Below are 20,521 nucleotides of genomic sequence, written 5' to 3' on the forward strand. Positions count from 1 at the left end.
ATGAAACCAAAGCTATCTGCAAGGCTTAATACCACTAGAGCAGGGGTCAGCAACCTTTACTATCCAAAGAGACATTTTTCCCTATTTTCCACTAAATAAATTTTGTCTGGAGCCGCAAAAGCTATTTGAAGCTATTTGCAGCTTATGAAGTTTTAAATATAGTTATATTATATATACACAAATTATAGTTAGTTGTATTTATGAAAATAGACAAAAAAGACAATTACTGACATTTTATTGCTATTTTACCTGTTATAACAATATCAAACTTATGAAGAGGAGAGTTTGCTGCAGCAGTTGAGAAATCGCTCTTTTTCGCTCATCTCCAGCGTGATACTTTTCAGCAAATGCGGTGTGTTTATTCTGGAAGTGTCTTTCTACATTACATTTTTTGCACATATCAAGCATACAGGTAAGCCGGCATCATTTGCAGTGAAAGCAAATGAATACGTCCACGCAGAATTAAACAATCTATTTTCCTTGATGACCTTTCTTTTCTTTGATTTATCCATTGATAGTTTACTGAGGATGGGGGTCTACAAATCATGACTGGCCACCTGCAGGGAAAGGCGCTTGACAGCGACGTAATGGGATGTGACGCACATTTTAGTTGACAAAATATTAAAACATTTTTTATTTTCAGTGACACAGTAGACGTAGACACCCACGTTCACTACTTGATTGGTACGTGCGTACGTGTGGGCCGTAAGTGTACGTGAATAGTCACGTGATATTCGTTTTCAGGCGTTGTAGTCTGGCCGGAGATCGTCCCGAAAACGATGCTGAAACGCCGCGTGGACGTAGATCGTTTTTGTTTGTTAAAACTTTTTTTTTTATTAGTGTGGATGTAGACTCAGGGAGCCGCAACAGAGGGGCTGAAGAGCCGCATGCGGCTCCGGAGCCGCGGGTTGCCGACCCCGCCTCTAGAGGTACATGAAGAGAATTTTTCTGCAGGTGTCCATTTAAACCTGCCCAAGTATGAAAACAAATGTGTGTTAAACCACAACCTTAAAACTACAAGAGCTTTGTCGTCTTATTACACAATGCTCTTGGCTTCCCGATTCGGCAAGCCTTCGTTCGTGAATCACGGTGCTTGGATCCTCTTATACTCGGATGTCTAGTATTTGTCATTGGGATGAAATAGCCTTTCGACGGCTTTTCTTAACTGCAGTGTTCCCCCTCCCCCATGGTGCTCAGAGCTCGCCTGCTTGTATTTGGCTGGCCCTTTTGAAAAGCATTGGGAAGCTGTCAAATCCGAACGAAACGTCACCACCGTCAGATTGTGTGACAAGAGAGGGACGGCGTCGTAAAAACAGCTGTTACTTTTATGAATCTGCCGTCGCCGGGCCCACAGACCCAGAAACTTGAGCAGCTGTGTTGACGTTGATGTTAGCGATTGTATCGCCAGACTGGTCCCACACAAAGCCACCAGAGAGACTGACAATGTGTGTCTGGAATACCATTTTTGGTCTCCCCTCATTGTGCAAACCAGGGGAACCGAAAATACAGTTTGGATTGGTTCCATCCTAATCGAGTGAAGGGATTCATACAGGACTGCTCGGAGGATCATCTTCTGGCACTAAAGCCTTCCCGCGTTGAGCTTTCTCGCTGCACAAAAATGTATAATTGAAGGAAAGTTGTGCTAGAAGAGAAGGGAACACAGTGAGACATAAAGAAAAATCAATTTATAGCTAGAGTGTACGGTAAGTCTACACCGACACTACATGAGCGTCTGTATAAGACAGCATTGTTACACGTTGCACCTATATACATCGCATAAGCTGTCTGCTTCATTTAGCTGCTGCTTGAGACGACGTCTCAGCCGGGCAGGCAATGAGATAGGACTGATGAGAGCACCGCTTCATCTTCCCATCGGCTCCCCTTACTGTATAACAATGAGGCACCTAATTGGTTCAGCGCGTGGGTATGTTGTTTAACCAATTCCCTGCAGATCGGAGAGTTGCCAGTATCCATAGGCTTGTCAAACAGATCATTACGATTTGTGGCGCTCTGCAATTTGGCACCTCAGCGTATTATTAATGGGTGTGCAATCGACCAGCTGGGGTTTTTGGGAACTGTCTACTCTCAAAAGCAAACAACAACAACAAAAAAAGAAATGCAGTCACGAGAAACGCCAGCTTTGATAAAGCTTCATAGGAGTATTTTTTTATTGATAGAGTGCCAGGAGGGAGCCAAAGAGACACTCAGCCAGAGTCAAAGAGAATGAGGGAAAACACACCAAACAGCTGTCAGAGGAAGTAATGATTCCTGCTATCACACACAGAGTGAGAGAGGGGAGGGGAGTGCACAAGACAGCGCTAAGGAAGTATTTGGCATTGATTTGTTTTGTCAAAAAAAAAAAGAGAGATGTGGAGACTAAGAGGATTTGTAAGGTTTTCCTCCAGCTCTTACCTACACACAAAGACACTTGCTGTCTCGAAGCAAGGTTTTTTGCTTTCATTGAGACGGCCTGAATTCCGCCGTGCTTTTGAACAGCTCCGTCCGTAGCTTCAGAGAAAATTCGTTAGGAGGCAACCTTGTGAAAGCCCACACTGAAATCCCATCAGCCGGGTAAAGGCAGCCTTAAGCTGGGCAGATGTCAAGTTTGCAGCCCACAATAATTGCTGCGACCATTCCCTCGCTGCATAGATATGATGTGTAGGAGTCGAGGGTACACTGAGTGGATTACCTCGGAAGGAGGAAGAATCTGCTGCACACACCGAATCCACATAAGTTCTTGTAAGAATTTGTGACACGTGTGCATGTGTTTGAAACCCTCGAAATGCAAGGGGTTATGTCCCCCCACCCAGAAGCGGGGAATAACCAGCATTCAAATGGCGTAGCAAAGACGGTGATCCCCTGGTCTATGGAGTATAGTACATCATTATAAAAGCAAGGTTTCGCCTTAGGCGTTACATCACAACAGATCACTCTCAAACAGCATCGCCCGTTCTCCCAGAGGGCCCTGCAAAGCAGCAGTGAATCATGACCAAATGGACGCTGCCACAGTGATGTCGGAAACAAACGAGGCGCAGAGCGACGCGGGTAGCTGGGGTTGTTGCAGCGGCTGTTGTCAAACAGTCGGAGCTTTAAACACATTCTCTCGGGATCGCCTTCAAGAATTTTAAAGGTTTCAAAGCCAAAACAGTGGTGAGTAAGGAGTGGTATATGGCTTTCTTCTTACTGTCCATCCCTTCATCAGATAGTCGGACAGCGGGCAAGAGGAGTGATGAGGATGGATGTGCCATGTCCTGTTCAGCCTCCATTAGGAATATTGATTTCTGGCCTGCATGGAACAAGGCCTTCGGAGACTGTGGAGCAAATTAGCCTCTATGCGGCCTGTCAGCAGTTATAACAAGCCCTGTGAGGGGGCTTAGCCTTAAATCATCCTCATAAAAAATGGGATCATTTCCAAAAAGCACAGGAGTCCGTTTCTCTAATATAGCAGATCCCCAGATTATGTTACCCTGGATTTGCAGCCTTGAAAGACTTTAACCAAAACTGCTACTTTTTAAAGAAGAACTTTTTTTGTAGGACGTGGCTTTGAAAGTGCACCTTGTGAAAGCAGGCCAGTGGAGGTGCTTTACGGCCGCTGAGAGGAGAGTCAGCATTCACTCACACCATTGTTGCCGGAATCCTCAGAGGAGCACGCGAGTGTCTTGTGATTGAGCCGTGCAGCCAGCCCATCTCTATCATCAACTTTATGTAGGCCATTGAAACTTTGCAGACCAACCGGAGCCAACAGAATCACAAGCTCTTGTTTCCCTGTCCCTTTTTCTGTCAAAACTATTCTCCTCTTACGCTTTCCCTCTCTCCTCCCTGCCTCCCTGCGCTCATTTGTCATTATGGCCTGATTATTTCAGCCTGTTCCTTGTACTCCTTCCAGCCGGCAACCTTCCTCTCTTAGTTGCTGTGACTGTCGCATCCTAGTCCTGTCCTGGCTTTTCCACATGGCCTCCTCCCGGTTTTGGACAGTAACAGCTCCCCCCAGGCGTCAGATAACTGCCAGGCATTCACTCGCGCTCAAGGGTTTGACTGGCAATTGTGCTAATATTTCAGAATGAGTAGCAGTAGAGAGCACTTAAAATGAGATTAGTGGTAAAACATTATTTTAACCCATAACCCATTTGTGTGTGCAGCTCTATTCCATAGATATAGAAGATATATACTGGTCAATATTTATATATTTACAAAAGATGAAATGACTGTGTAATGTGAAACGTTTTGCTCATAGTGATCGTCTTTCCTGTTTCAACAAAAAAGTGCTGATGAACCCACTGTACGCTACCTTTCCCAGCATCAAACAGCAGACAGAGAAACGACTAGCCGGTAAACATAATGAAGCATTTAGCAGCTTAAGAATAAAATATTTCCCTCAGGAGCTGGTGGAAGCAAACAGAACTGAAAGGAGTGTGAATATTGGACTTAGCTCTACTCAAGGCTGCAGCTTGCATGGTGTGTTAGAGCAAAACTAAAGAGCAAGCAGATAGACTGATGCATGCTATTTTGTACTAGCCAACTTTAGCTAGTTCAAGATGTCCTCCATGACCTCCGGTACGCACTGGAGGGGGTCAGTGACTCCAGGTCTGAGGCCATGGTTATGTCAGAAAACGGTGGATTGTGCCCTATGGGTTGGGAGTGAATCAATGCCCCAAGCGAAGAAGGTCAAGTATCACTGGGTCTTGTTCACGAGTGAGGTTAAAATGGAGCGTGAGATGGACAGGCGGTTCAGTGCTGGACTGTTGTGATGAAGAGGGAGCTGAGTCAGAAGGTAAAGCTCTCGATTTACCAGTTCATCTACGTTATGACCCTCACCTGTGGTCATGAGCTTTGGGTAGTGACCAAAAGAATAAGACTGCAGATACAAGCATCGGAAATTAGCTTCCCTTGTAGGGTGGCTTGGCCCAGCATTAGAAACAGGACGAGGAGTTCAGACATCTGGAGGGAGCTGGGAAGAGAGCCTTTGCTCATCGCCTTGAGAGGTGGTTCAGGCCTCTGCCTCTTGGACACCTCCACGTCCTTGAAAAGGTATTCCGGGGTAGGTCCATCTGGGAGTAGACTCAATAGTAGACCCTGTGTTACGCTGGACACATTGTATATCTTATCTGTCCTAGAAAAACCACTGGATCCCCCTGGAACATGCTGGAGTAAGTGGAAAGGGAGCAAGTAACCTGGACTACTTTGCGTAAGGCTGGAGGATGCTAGAAACTGACTAGTTCATATAACGTGTCGCCTGACCTTCCACACGTTATCCCCTCAAAGTTATCCATGGTGTAGCACTTGATTGTACGCATGAAAAGTGATTGAAGTAGTCTCTTGAAGCAGTAAAAAAGGGCGCTTGAGAGAAACGTTACGTGAAGTGGGCGTCAGATTTTTGCTTTGGGAAAGTTGCAGAAATTGTCTGAAGTGTACTGACCCTTTTCCGCTGACCCCAAGACATGACTAAGTGCCATAAAACAGATGGAAGAGTGTCATTATTGTGCACTTCAACTGATTCTGTACTTGTCACTTTGCTTTCCTTTAATTGTTTAACCAGTATTCCTTTCCAATCCCAGACAGCAGAAGAGTCCTTTACTTGGGTTTTAGGACTGTCAAACTGGTGGACTTAAATTGTGTGTTTATTTGGAGCGAAGTGTTCCCAAAAAATGGGAATAAAATAGTTTGTTCCGTCCCTGTCCCATCCTTGGAAAAGGTGACAAGGCCTGTCGGCGCCGTGGCTTTCATTTGCTCCGGTTGTCGGCCCATATCTGACATCTCCTTGTTACCTCAGCGAAGGTGGGGAAGGAATTGACGATCAGACCGAGCCACCGCCATCTTTCTCTCATGAGCCCATATATTCCGGCAGCGGATTGGGAAGACCGTTTTGTGGAACACTGAGATAGCGACGGTTCGCCTCAGAGGAAGCTCATCCGTCGACTGGATACTGTGAATCAGACTGTGACAATGAGGTGATAAAAAGGTGACGGTGAGGAATCCCTGCCAACGGCAACAACATCCCGGGGCCGGCCATCTGCCGAGGCTGCTCTGTGTTTTAATAGTGAGGCTGATCTTTGAAGGGGCAGGTTGGTTTACAGTGCCGTGATGTAGGTGGCTCTTCTGTCATTTCCTATTGAGTGCATGCTTGCCATAGTGGTGGCAGGGTGTGTAATGAGAAAGAGGAAATGTGGGAGTCTTATTCAGAAAACTTTTTGATGGTAATACAAAGCTAGATGTGTTGTCTTTGTGTTTGCAGAGTCGGTAGAGTGTGCTTTCCAGCCATTATCTATCCCATCACACGAAAGTTGGAGCCCCTTTCATCAGTTAATCTATGCAGTGTTTTAGGAGAAGAACAAAGACCCAACAGTTCTGCAAATGTTTTTTTTTTCTTTCTTCTGTGGCAAAACCGCCAATCCGTGGAAGAGATGAAATGATTTTCTCTCTGCAGCAAACACAGGCCCCATTTCTTATTTATAGAGAGGCAGGCACCTGAATAGGTCTAATCACAATGTCCCAGAGTGTTCGGGGCCAAGCCTGAAGACACACAGAGGGAACCCGCAGCTATTAAAAAAAAAAGTAATATTGGCACAGTATCGGAGCTTTAATGGGAAAATGAAGAATTGGCTCAGCAGCGACAACATTAAAACAGAGTTTGATAGAAGAAACCAATAAGGCTGGGTTTGTTTTCCCTCCTGTGCAAATTGACACGGGGGGCCTTAAGATATTATTCTGCCCTTTTTCTTAGATGAGAAATTAGATTCCGTTACAAAACAAAACGGTTTGTTCACCCGTGTGGCTTAATGTTTTTGTTCAGGGGGCAGAAATTGTGGAGTGGAGTGTTACAAATCCTCACCCAGATCACTGAGAAGCTGTGTTTTAATTTGACGCACATGATTACTAAGCCTGATTGGCAAAAATGTGTAGCGAACCACGAGCGGCCTCGAATGAAGTCACTTCATGCAAAGTTGGGCTGTTCAAGATTTAACTCGACAACCGCTTTCTTCCGGTTTCACATTTCAGGATAATAATCCGTCTAACCCGTGCATGTTCAGAGGAAGTGCACGCCCATGCAGAAACCATGTCAAGCATACATTGACATATATAACTATGCATTATGCAGAAAGGTTGCCGATACGAAGGTATTTAGGTACAGATACAGACGGATGCATGAATATGTCGTGTTTTACTGCGGTTGCTCGTAGGCATGGCTTTTGTCATCGTTTCTACAAACATGCATGTGTGTCTGCAGATGTTTTAACGCATAACCTTTGCACACGTAACGTACTTTGTGTACTGCTTGCTAGAGCACACAAGCCCCTATACAGTCTGTGTTTGTGTGCTCAGTCTTCGCCTTGCCACGTGTTTTCTTTCCACACTGGACAGTGAGTGAGCGCTGTGTGTCGTCGTCTCCCCCCCCCCGGTCCCAGGTACTCCTTCCAGGACGAGGAGGACATGTTCATGGTGGTGGACCTCCTGCTGGGAGGAGATCTGCGCTACCACCTGCAGCAGAGCGTCCAGTTCAGCGAGGACGCTGTCAAACTCTACCTCTGTGAGATGACACTGGCGCTCGACTACCTGCAGAACCAGCACATCATCCATAGGTACACGTTCATCTTTTTTTGATTTTGTCTCCCACAGCTTCCATGCCTTTTTGCTGATAATATAATAATGATAATAATATAATAATTATAATATTATTGATATCACATATGAGGATATCGTGAATAATAACCACACTTTTGTACAGTTATGGTTACCGACTCTCTCCACCTCCCTACACTCATATTTTGAGTGTAATTCATTAGCCAAAAAAGAGACAAAATGAACAATAAACAAAGTTAAAGATCAATTAAACTGAGCATTATTCTTGTGTTTTCAAATTGTCTTTAGATATCTCGATAATATTCTTTTGCTCACTGTAATCGTGCAGTGAAAATCTGACATCACGACAGCCCTAGTAGCATGGCCTCTTTTAGGTACCTGGTGTTTCACTTTGAATAGAATGACTCACACATCGAATACAATGAAACACCCAATGTGGGACCAGACGTCTTGTTTTCTGGGTTTTGGTTAAATCTTCAAAACAGTAGATCAGAGAGAGACGGACACATTCAACTCAAATAACCTAATTAAAGTACCACTCGCAGCACTTTCCAGATATACACCCAACGCACCAGTGTCAGGCCATTACATCATTATGCTTTGTTTCATCAAATGTACTAAACCTCAGTTTCAGTTCAAAGCATGGACTTCTTTGAAAGAACTCTGAATATCAACTCAAGGTCTTGTCCCTAACTTTTAGTATTCAAGAGGTTTCCTCCATTGTGTTCTGCTTCTCCAGCTCGCAGCATTATTATTGGTGATTTATGAATGTAATGGTTTGCTCTTCGGGGCTGGAACTCCAAAATGAATTCAAGGGAAACGTCAAGGGTCTTTTCTTTACATCGTAACTCGCACAAGTGCGTTATCTCCTCTCTTCCAGAGAACACGGCTCTAAGCTTTTTCCTTTGTGTAAGCATTCAGAACCACAAGGTCACAGTGCCTTTCTAACTAGCTGTATGTGCAGTTCTTCAGGTTGTAAACATGACTCAAGTATATATACAGTATATATTTATACCCACCTTCATTATGTCCTCTTGACCAATCTCGCCTGCTTCGACCTCACCGGTTAGGACCACGTGCGCTCAGATGACACTCCATTATTCTTCCAGAGAAGTGCACGGTGCCCTACAGCTTCAGAAAGGGTAGTAGAAAGGGTTAGTCATACTTTTATTTTTGGACCAGGTGCCCTCTATATTTTATATAGTTTATTTAGCACCATTTTAACCTACTCGCCACGATTTACAGTGTACGGATGACTGTGTTTGTTATCTTCTATCTAGAGGTTAAAAATGAGACTGAAAAATATAACAAACAGGCAAAAGGACCCAATGCAAGCCCTCTGTCTGAAGGCTTTTTCATTGAGTCCCAGTGTGGGCTGCAGGTATTACCTTATCTTGGCACTTGGGCATCCCTGTTTTTATTTCCGTTACTTTCTATGTATAAAGATAGCCCTAATGTTTGTTCCCGTAATTGTTACCATCCATCATCTTCAACCAGGGTGGGACGAGCTGTCCGCAGCTCTTTGTCCAAATATGCTGAGCGCAGCAGTATGTGTCTGTGCAGTCCAGTAAGTGAAAGAGCCGGATCCCTGTGGACTGCAGATTTAGAGCCACAGATGGCTGAAGAACGGTTTGAACCTTGTTCAAAACCTCATTTGGACTGCACTTCTTCCTTCAAACAACTGTGTGCTGTTGCCATGTGTGTGTGTGTGTGTGTGTGTGTGTGTGTGTGTGTGTGTGTGTGTGTGTGTGTGTGTGTGTGTGTGTGTGTGGGTTTTACCCGACTTGTGGGGACATAAATCCTATGACACAGTCACATTGTGAGGACTCGCCTTCCTTTTGAAGACAAAATGGAGAACAAAATCCACGTCCCCATAATTTTATGGGTGGAGACTTGGTTTAAGATTAGGGTAAGGTCAGGATTAAGTTATGGTTAATGTTAAGGTTCGGGTTATGTTAAACTTAGGTTAAGGTTAGGGTTAGGATGAGGCTGGTAGCATTTATGGTTAGGGTTAGTGTAAGTCTCCAGGAAATGAATGGAAGTCAATGTAATGTCCCCAAAAGGCATTAAAACACGAATGTGTGTGTGTGTCTGTCTGTCTGTCTGTCTGTCTGTGTGACAGTGAAGCATACCTGTTATCTGATGTACTTACACCTTTAGCTTAGTAACAATAAAAACATAATTTATGATGCACTATGCCTGCAAATGTGTTTAGCAAAGTGTTTCACAGAATAAAGACAAATGGTAAAAAAAAAGAAATTGAAAATTACAAAAAGAAGCAAAGCATAATTGTTAAAAGGAATACTTGAGGATATTTTCACTTTTTGGCTTAGGGTTTAAAAAAAAAAAAGGGGGGGGGGGGGGGGGGGCAATATGTCTATGGATTACCTATAAAGCTGGAGCCAGTAGGCAATTAGCTTAGCTTAGCATAATGTCAGGAACCGGGGGGGGGGGGGGGGGGGGGGGGGACGGCTAGACCGGCTGTCTTTTCCTCAAAGCTAAAAAATACACCCACCAGCACCTCTAGCACTCATTAATTAGTATGTTATCTCTTCTTTGTCTAATCTGTCCTAAATCAGGGACAAAAGTGTAGAAACAAAAAATTTGAACTTCTTGCTGAACTATTTCTCGGCTATGTTTGACGACAAGACTCCATCAAGACTCATTGATAGTTCGTGGTATGAATGTTTTTAAGCCAATAAGTGTACGTTCCAAAAGGATTCCTCTAATTAAAAGCAAAGTAATACACATCAAGCATCATAATAATCACAAAAATACATTTTTACATTGGCACTTCGTCCTACATATTCCCTACTAGGTGTATTGGCAGGAAGCTGTTTGTTTGTGTGCACCTGCATGTGAGTCACCTATCATCTCATAACTCTCCTGTGTTCCATATGCATGATGTAACATCACAAGCGCGTGTGATGCTAATTTTAAAGGGTCCGTCACTCTCCCACGTTTCACGACACGACAGGTGTCCCTTTCTTTTTCCTAGTCTAGTTGGAAAAGACGTCGGACTTCAGAACTGCTCTTAGTATTAGGTAACAGGTTCTGCTTATATTATTTTTTTTACCCCAATGTTTTTCCACTCTCTCCTTGACATCGACTGTTCTGCCTTTGACACAATTGCGTCTGCTTCCAGAGCCGTAATCCAATCCCTGGGTATCCGTGGCCGTCCCCAGCTCTACAATTTTGTTCCACCCTGTAAGTTTTTGACAGGAGAATACTATACAATTATTTAGTTGCACCAACTGAAGGAAGAGAGGGTCTCCGGTCTCCTAGCAACAGTCAGCTGCCACCGTGCCCAAGGAGGTAAAACTGGTCCGATGAGAAGAAGGGAAGTAAAAGTGGGGAGAGTCCCTCTCCTCTCTGCGCAGACCACCGAGCTGCTTCGCGTGTCTTCATCGTGCACTCAACATATTTAAGCTGCTCACACATGGCGGGGTGGGGGGGGGATTTGTTCCTGTACAAAATGAGAATTCACTTTCATGCCGTTTCATGTTGGATCGGTGTTTCCGTACTCGCTGCGAAGTGAGTGAAACGTTAAGTGATTTTTTTTGTAGATCAAACAAAATGGCACGGTGCTGTGGCTGGCACTCGAATCGGGCTTCCTCCTGTGAACATGTAAGCATTTCCCTCCAGCCTTGTAGTGCTGGATCAGACCCCCCTCACAACCACAACCACCACCACTCCCCTCCAAGAATTCTGGCAGATGATATTAGCATCAGTTTAGCGTTGCATAGCCAGCCACTGCGAGCAAATGCGTCCTACGGGAAGTGTAGACGCTCTCTGCGGACTGTGTGTGTGTATTCTCCACACCAGCGTGACGCGTTGGCATAATTAAATAAGCTGTGTGCGCTCTGTTAATTGCCTGTTGAGGGCTTGGAGGGACTGGGAAATGTCCAGATGTGTGTGTGTGTGTGTGTGTGTGTGTGTGTGTGTGTGTGTGTGTGTGTGTGCGCGCGCGCGCGCGCTGCGCGCCCGGATGTGTCCTTCCGTTGCATGGGTTGCCTGGTGTAATAAGCATGTGCAGACAAACCTGCGAGAGCCTCCAGGGGGTTGGTGATGGTCTGTGTTTGAACCGCAGGAAATTAAAGTGTTCTTCCCCCTGTTGCACCAACATGTAAGGTAATTCGCACGAGCCTACAAACATTTCCTGCAGGCTATCAGGTCCACACATACTGCAGTGACGTGCGGTGAGGTTCGTGGCTGGTGAGGCACTGACACTACATAAATCAGATTTACAAATATATGAACCCAATAGAGTAGCTTAAATCACCATTCAATTGGCAGCTTGCACATTGACTACTGGTTGTTTTTCATATTTCATATCAGCATTCTTTACACACACATAGGTAAGGTACATATTTGATTCCACCGGGAGCGTGTGCACCGCGATCTGCCCCACCGACCTGCTTCACCGGGAGCGTTTCAGAAGCGGAGCGCTCGCGGGCGCCACCCGCGAAAATCGTGAGATTCCGCGGTAGTCTGTGTAACAACCACGGATGTATAAAGAGAACAACAAACACATAAAATGTTACTTTACCTGTCCGACGTTGAATTGCTGTTGATTTTGTCATATTTTCTTGTTTTTTGAGACATTTTTAAGCTTGGATATAGAATCTTACATTTTTTTGGTCAAAGCAAAATATAAGAAGAAGAGAAGTGTAGAAGAAGAGCAACGACAGAACAAGCATAAACCCGACCCGTTGGGGTCTCGCACGCCCTCTTCTTTGAGGCAGAGGTACTGTTTTCCTCCCGTGTGCTTTCTCACTGCGGTTTCTGTCAGATCAGCAACATTAAATAGGTTCTACATATACGTGAAATACAGTACCTATTTGTCGCGTCACCACATACTATAAAGTCGGAACGTGCTACATACTTTACGTTATACTTGGTATGAATAGTATGTTACTATGTGATTTCGAACATACCTATTGTTTTCACTGCTTGAGGTTTGACTGGCGCCGTTTCAATGACGCCATCTCGTTGCGCTGTCTTGTATCTACAATAGTTTAATGGCACCTGACCGGGGAATTAGCGCCACTAGCTGTATCTTAATGCAGCCGACTAGTAATGTTCTCATTACAGTAGTGAAGGAAAATGCACATGAATTCTGTTAAAAATTGAGCCACCATTGGATGAAAACCTGACCTGTTTGCTCGTTTATGACACACCATTGGGTTGTTTTTCTGTATTACCATGTTTTATGTGGTAAATCTTCTTTGATATGTGTGTCTGTCATTTCTCCTTTAGAGATGTGAAGCCAGACAATATCCTGTTGGATGAGCAAGGTAAGGATGTCAACTGTTTGCTTTGTGTGTTTGTGTGACTGTGTGTGTGCAGCAAACATGGGTTAAATAATTCTCCACATTTATTTTTAGCCTACCTGGATAGGAAGGGAAAATAAACGTTCAAATATCTTTCGAGAAAGGAGGAAACGAGGAACTAAGAGGTTTTGTGCTCGGGCAATTATTATTTGCAATCTATATGAACACTATGACTCAAACACAGACTTATGATATCCGTTTCTATGCAGATGATACAACTATCACTATATTATTTTAGTTTATCAATGTACCCTACTAAAGTCACTCACTATATTACATCTCTTCTGCAATTAAAAACTACTGTACATCAGAGCAGATCCAAGAACTCTTGATACCCCACCAGTAAATACCAAGCAAATAAAAAGACCTTTTTGAACCATATGAATGGGAATAAATTACAAAGGACTTCTAAACTTCAACATTTCATCCCATTGGATGGATTTGAACTTGTCATTTTGAAACTCTTTAGGAATGTTTTTGTTCATGATGCTGTTTGAATGTGCTTGCGTGTGACTGGCTGTGTGTCTTATCGACATTATTATTTCTTATGCTGTAATCAGGTTTTCTTGCAAAAGAGATCTTGATCTAAATTATCTTAGATAAAGGTTAGATATATAAATATGTCCGTAATGCGTTTGTCTAAAACATCCATTCAGTTGAAGTTCTGATATCTACCTCTAAGTGTTTAGTCCTGTTTCTAAGTGTCTTTGTGATCAGGGAAAAGTGGATAGCCAAAACCTTTTAAGTGCAAAGTATACAGACAGGAATGAGACACTGGATGCTACTAATGAGGCACAACGATAACACGGTGAGAGGAGTCAGGGATGTGTGTCTGACCAACACAAAACCACTGAAAGTCAGATGTTGTTCTAATACATTTAGTCCTGATGAATTTTGTGGTTGCTTCTTCTCAGGTCACGCTCACCTGACGGATTTCAACATAGCAACAATAATAAAGGATGGAGAGAGAGCCACAGCCTTAGCTGGAACCAAGCCCTACATGGGTAACTTCACTTTGCAGCTGCATCACAACCACCGTGTCAACCATGTCATCATGTCGGAATGCTTTTTGCAAATGAATGTCCCTCTTGGACAAAAGGAAGGTTAAAAGAATAAGGCTGCTGTGTATTCTTAGCATAGGAGAATTGATGTACCTTTTACAACAGACAGTTTAGTTTAGACACACACTGTTTCTGACATTGTTGGGTAGAAAACAACCTCGGTAAAATGCAAATAGTTAACTGTGAGCATGCGGCAAGCTTATGGTAGATGCACTGTGTTCAAATAAGATACTGCTGTGAGGAGGTGCCAGACTCTGCTGATTTTCTAAACATATTTCTGCTCACTCATCATCACCAAAGAGGCACTCATGTAAATTGAATGAAAAAAAAAATGACAGACTTCGTGTCTATTTGTGTAGAAGCTGAGGCAAAAAATGTCCCGTCTTGTCTTGTGATTACACTGCACAGGTGAGGGAAAATGAACAATTTCTGTTGACATTTTGCAAAGGAACACTTTCTTTCTTTTTTTTTTTTTCTTTTTTTTACCACATGTACAGACAGCGGTTTGAAAACCTTTTTACTGATCCAGAAGTGGTTCTCCGTTTGTGCTTTCAGCCCCAGAGATCTTCCAGTCTTTCGTAAGCGGGGGGACAGGCTACGCCATTGATGTTGACTGGTGGTCACTAGGAGTGACGATCTTCGAAGTGCTGCGTGGATGGGTGAGGCATCATGGGAAGTTTTCATCTTGTGGGGTTGCACATTCATGCCGTCCCCTTTCTCGTCCTCACCTGTGTATTTCTCCTCTTTGTGTCATCCTGTTTCCACACCAGAGGCCCTATGACATCCACGCCAGTAACTCTGTGGAGTCCCTGATTCAGCTCTTTAGTACAGTCAGTGTCCAGTACAGCCCGGCCTGGCCCAAGGACCTGGTTTCCCTCTTGAGGAAGGTAAGCCAGACACAGCAGTGTACCATTCACGTTCAGCTCTGTCATTGAGATAGTTGTATCACGTCATCATTTTAAAACCTGGAAATGTCTTCCCACTGAGAGATAAGTATCATGAAATAGGGGCTTGATTAAGATGTTGATTTTACGTCGCCAATACAAGTGGTGAATGTCTTCTTAGATTAAGGAGAACTTCTTAGATTGATTGAACACAACCAGCGATGCCCCAAACATATAACATGTCAGTCTCTTTTTTTTCTCACTCGTGATATAATCTGGTTTTAGGATTTTACTTTTTTCCAGTTACTTTTTTGCTCCCAGCACCTTCTTGATTTGTGGAAGATATCTTTTTCATTTAACAAATGTGCCTGTTGTTAGGCGGCTAAAGCGGACTTATTTTACTCCAAATATCATAAAATATCTTAGAGCTAAAACGATCAGTCAATTGACAGAAAAAAACAACAACATTCAAGCAAAAATCCCAAAATTTCCCTACCTTCAACTTGTCGTTTGGGAGCATGTGTTACTTCGCTTAGTCTTCTGTAAATTGTATGTCTTTGAATTTTAATCTGTTCGTTTGACACAACAAGCAATTTGAAGTCATTAATATTCAATTCATTAAGAAAGTAATTTTCAGATCAATCGATGATGACAACAATCATGTCAATGAGTCATTACATTACAGTCATTTAGCAGACGCTTTTATCCAAAGCGACTTACAATTCAGTATCTATCTATACACTGTAGGCACAGCTACGGGAGCAATTTTGGGGTTAAGAGTCTTGCTCAAGGACACATTGACATGAGGCTAGCAGAGCAGGAGCTGGGGATCGAACCGCCGTCCCTCAGATTGAAAGGCGGCCCTGCTCTCCACTTAGTCACGGTCGCCAGTCATATATGTGGCTGGGTGGAACCGGAACCTGAATACATAGGAAAAATACATTCATGAAGGGATGTGGAATGCAAATTGCAGTATGTGTGTGTGTGTGTATATATATATATATATATATATATATATATATATATATATATATATATATATATATATATATATATATATATATATATATATATATATATATATATATATATATAATCTATCCTAATTTAATGAAATTCAGGTTACATTTTTGTTTAAGTAAATTGAACCCTGACCCCTCTGCCTGGACACAGATGGTCTTCCCTGGAAAGAGGAGGGAGGGAGAGCAGGGGAATATAGAGGTGGTTTTAGGATACATGTTGAGGTAAAAAGCACTGAAGCCACAGGAACAGAGGATGCAGGTACTGTAGGGGGACCGGTGCTGGAGGGAGGGAGGATGAGTCGAGACCCTCGGGGCAAAGGATGAGAAAAACGACATATGGGAATCTGAAGGATGGAAGCACAGAAACGGAGCAAGTGGCTGACAGAAGAGAGTGTGTGTGTGTGTGTGTGTGTGTGTGTGTGTGTGTGTGTGTGTGTGTGTGTGTGTGTGTGTGTGTCAACCAGTGTATTGCTGCTGATAATGTGCATCTTAACAAGTAATTTAACCTCATATTGACACTCAAACTGTTCTTGTTTTAAAAGTGAAAATCTGGCAGTTGGATGAGATGATTCCCTTTTGTGTCAAATGGAAATAAATCTGCTCAGCGAGGTTCTTGACTCAATCGGCCTAATTTTCTCTGAAATAATAATCTACCTTACTCATTCGAACAAGTGGAACGATGCTGGAAACAAATCATCTCCTCCCCTCAGACAGTATTTTCTGAAGTCATTTGAAGACACAATTTTAGTTATGTTATGAGTTAGTATGAAAGAACGTTGCTCGTTAAAAGGGCTTTTCTTTGTTTTGTTGGCGTGAGCATGCGTACTCTGTGTCCGAGTGACTGAGTGTGCTGGACGGAGCGTTGGTCTCTTCCGCTCTACTGCTGATCGATTACCGTGTCTGGACTCCGCCGAGACAGACGTAACTAGCCCCGCAGGAGGAAACCGAATCAACCTGTGATCAAAGGAAGAGAATAAAGCACAGGATGAGAGTTAACATGACAACAGCAGCCACAACCCATTATTGTTTCCAGTGTTTGCCCTGAGGAAGAAGATGAAACAGATGGTACTATTCCATTAAAAACACAACCAGTTTTTGTTTCCTCTCTGGACTAAGTAACTCCACTCATGTGTGGCGTTCATCTGTCTTGATCGCGATTTTGATTGAAACCTGATGAGTGGCTGATTTGATTAATGGTGCCCCCTGTTGGTCACTTCATCAGTAAGGGTTTTAATTGATACAGTATTCGTCTTGGAGTTTTGTGGAAGCATTATAATACAGATATTTTAAAAATAAGTAATTGTAGAATAAATAATCACTTGAATAAATTGTAGAAGCTAAATAAATTAACAAATCCTGTAAATTATTGTGAAGTGCTTTTCATCATTCTGATTTCTAGACTTCGTTATTTCATTTCACACATTTTATTTCAATTTGCTTTTTCAAGAATCTGTTTTTATTGCATAATAGAATTTAATTCGAATTATTTCATGTCACCTTTTATTTAAAAATGTCCCTTTTCATGACCAGCAAGGTCAAAAACTGCTGTGAAATTTAGCGAGTTAGCCTGTGTTAGCTAGAGCAACAACAAAAACAAAGTAGTTATGAATTTACCAACTTGCTGCTGCAGTAAATAAACACAGTACACAGACACAATAAATAAACATTGTAAGGCTTAACAAAGCGGCACTACCTAGCTGGCTAACTAGCAAGCTAACTAGCTAGTTTGTTTTATGTCTCAGCATCAAAGAGAAGAGCCAGTGTTAGCAGCAGCCGCTAACTGGTTATCTTTGCAGAATTTTTTCAAAACTTTGGGAAGTGTCTGTGGTGACGCTAGCCAACAGGAGCTGGCTAACACGGCTAACACTGGCGCTTCGCTTTGATGCTGATTCTAATTCAAGCCTGCAAACTGTGCCTAGCTAGTTAGCTGGCCAGGTAATTGGCATTCATAGTTAAGCTAGGATGGGTTACTTAAGGTGTGTACTACTGTGTTGAATTAGAACAGCATCCATTATGTCTTTTTTAAATTGATTTAATATTGAACACTTTGTCCTCCATATTCTTGTGTCTGCTTATAAACAGGGAAAAGAGAATAATTAGAATTCCCTATAAAAATATTTCCAGTCTGAATTCATGCAGTGTTTATAGTTGAACATCTAATATATCAAACATGGACGTTTTTGTGGCAGGGAGGCCAGGAAGGATTACAATTTTAAAGGAATGTTTTTGGCTCCTTGTTATGTTCACTTCACCTAGCCCAGACACGCACTGTGGCACATCTTTTTAGTGAACTGCACAATGAAAAGGGAAAGAATTTTCGCCTGCAATTTGTCAAGTTTATTTCACCTCCCAGGGAGAAGAGTCTGGCTGTGTGCGAGGAGAGAAGTTGTGAAGGTGATGTTGCTACTCGGAAGGTGACATGATGTAGGTGACATTGGTGTGTGTGTGTGTGTGTGTGTGTGTGTGTGTGTGTGTGTGTGTGTGTGTGTGTGTGTGTGTCCCTACCTTCCAGCTACTGACGGTGAACCCAGAGCATCGTTTCTCCAGCCTGTCGGACATGCAGACATCTCCCTACCTCGCTGACATCAACTGGGATGCCGTGTACGAGAAGAAGTTGGAGGCCGGATTTGTTCCTAATGTGAGGCGATCAGATATGAATACACACTCACATACGTACATACAACACTTAAAAGCACACACTGCTCCTTCAACGTTTGCTGATTGTAATGAGCGTGCGTAGCAACTGAATAATGCAAAGGAAACTGACGCTTTGTTGTATTCCACTATAGTGTGTGAACAGTATATTTCTGTCCGCATGGGAGTGCATTCATGTGTGCTATTCAGCTCAGTGTGCACATATGCATTTGCGCACTCGGCTGATTTATGTGAGTGTTTGCATTTTCTAATTATCTCCTGCGCACCTCCCTCCCTGCAGAAAGGCCGCCTCCACTGCGACCCCACCTTTGAGTTGGAAGAGATGATCCTGGAGTCGCGTCCCCTGCACAAGAAGAAGAAGCGGCTGGCCAAGAACCGGTCTCGTGACAACAGCAAGGATTCTCAGTCTGTGAGTGACGTCGTCCTCTGCGCAGAGATTTATGAATCCCAAATACATCATGGTTTGGAATAGAAAGACAAATGTCTATCCATCATGGGTCCTGGACTACAGGCGCATTCTGTGTGCACATGCACGTGTGTCTCTAAAAATAATATTTAGAATGAAAGGTCACATTTGTCCGATTAGATTAATCTGTACCATCTTCATATTTTGACTTTAGATACTGGCAATAAAAGGGTGAAATGCTGCAGCATTAACAGCATTTTATTCATGTATGAGCTGTGAGGATGAAGGTGGGATGCAAGATGTCACTGCATCTGTTAAAATGCCTTTATTCGCTCTGACGACATAACGTGCTATTTATAGCTTTGGTCACATTCTAAAATGGTTATTTCCCATTATACACTGCTATGATTTGCTGTTTCACTGTTCATTTGATTTTTGTAGGCTTGTGCAGATCAGGTAAGTGTGATTTTCAGTGCGCGAGTGCTAAAAGCAAATTATTATATGGAGAGGACACCAGCACACGCGCCGTGTCTGAGTAAATTATAACCTGCCGCATAGGAGGGATACTCATAGATACAGTAGAGGCAGGACCAGTCTTACAGATAACAATGCAGCTCAGGTTTACCTTGGTCTACGGTCTGTCAGTTCCTGTCAAAACGGCATATTTTTAGATTGGAAGTGAGCCAAAGCACAGCATCTTTTCTTTCCTTAGGCTGCTGTGAGCTCTCTCAGCTCAGCAGACAAAATCAATTGCTAATTGTGCGACTGAATATAAAGAGAGACTTAATGTACAAGCATGCTAGCTGCAGGCGTCCTGTAAGTACGCTGATTAGTTGGATCTTTTCAGATCATATGTATTCCAAAACAGGCAAGTATTGTCTCCTTCACTGTCATATGGTGTATTTTGCTCCCATTTTGGGGCAAATAAGATTATTACAGTAGGTAATTTTACAAATCAAAATTATTTTACCAAATCAAAACGATTTTGAAATTTAAAGCTGCTATGTTCAAAATTCAGAGCACATCTATGATTGAGGGACTGCCTCCACACGGCTCTCAACATGGCGGGGGCTGAGCCGGCAGCACAAACAGTGCAATCAACAGCAACAGAGCTAACAGTGCTAGCAGAGTTTACCTGAGGGGGAACCAGAGGACGGGCGCCACGCTCTGCTCAGAATGACATTACACCACCACTATATCTTTACATAGCTAATATTAGTTTACCGCTATATTAATGTGCTCATTTTGAATGTGGCATCTTTTAAAGGCTGCAATTAAGATGAGAGTTAAAAATCAGTTCTGACTGTTATCTGACTGTTTTACTTTAATCTGATTCTCACCTGTTTGGGCCATCATATTGGCATTAGTCATATTTATATTAATGCGCTGAATTTTGGATTAAGCACCTTTAATAAATAGTTAGACATTTTGAGAGATGGGCTTATCTGCAAGAGCTGGATGAAAAGTTCGATACCACTCTCATGTCTGTCTTTTTAAGACTTTTTTTTTTTAAAGACATTTAGAAATCGACACTCACTCTTGTACACGGGGTTATGTGCCAGACTATTTCTCGGCTGGGAGC

At 43.0% G+C, this 20,521-nt stretch overlaps 1 protein-coding gene across 2 annotated transcripts in view; it reads left to right on the forward strand.

The window, feature by feature from the left end:
• Positions 1 to 20,521, forward strand: part of LOC137884780 (serine/threonine-protein kinase 32C) — a 69,167-nt gene that overhangs the window by 41,624 nt on the left and 7,022 nt on the right. Inside the window, exons 4-10 of one of the 2 annotated variants that reach the window (XM_068726794.1) lie at positions 7,404 to 7,577; positions 12,838 to 12,875; positions 13,826 to 13,915; positions 14,528 to 14,631; positions 14,743 to 14,859; positions 18,391 to 18,516; positions 18,814 to 18,942. In XM_068726794.1, coding sequence (XP_068582895.1) covers positions 7,404 to 7,577; positions 12,838 to 12,875; positions 13,826 to 13,915; positions 14,528 to 14,631; positions 14,743 to 14,859; positions 18,391 to 18,516; positions 18,814 to 18,942 — 778 coding nt within the window. Of the gene's footprint in view, positions 1 to 7,403; positions 7,578 to 12,837; positions 12,876 to 13,825; positions 13,916 to 14,331; positions 14,381 to 14,527; positions 14,632 to 14,742; positions 14,860 to 18,390; positions 18,517 to 18,813; positions 18,943 to 20,521 lie in introns of those variants that run through there. The other variant, XR_011104770.1, reaches the window with a different exon arrangement.

This window comes from Cebidichthys violaceus, unplaced genomic scaffold (assembly GCF_023349555.1).
Source record: "Cebidichthys violaceus isolate CVI_PGR_0920_01 unplaced genomic scaffold, fCebVio1.0.p SCAF_10, whole genome shotgun sequence".
In the NCBI taxonomy this organism is placed as follows: Eukaryota; Metazoa; Chordata; class Actinopteri; order Perciformes; family Stichaeidae; genus Cebidichthys; species Cebidichthys violaceus.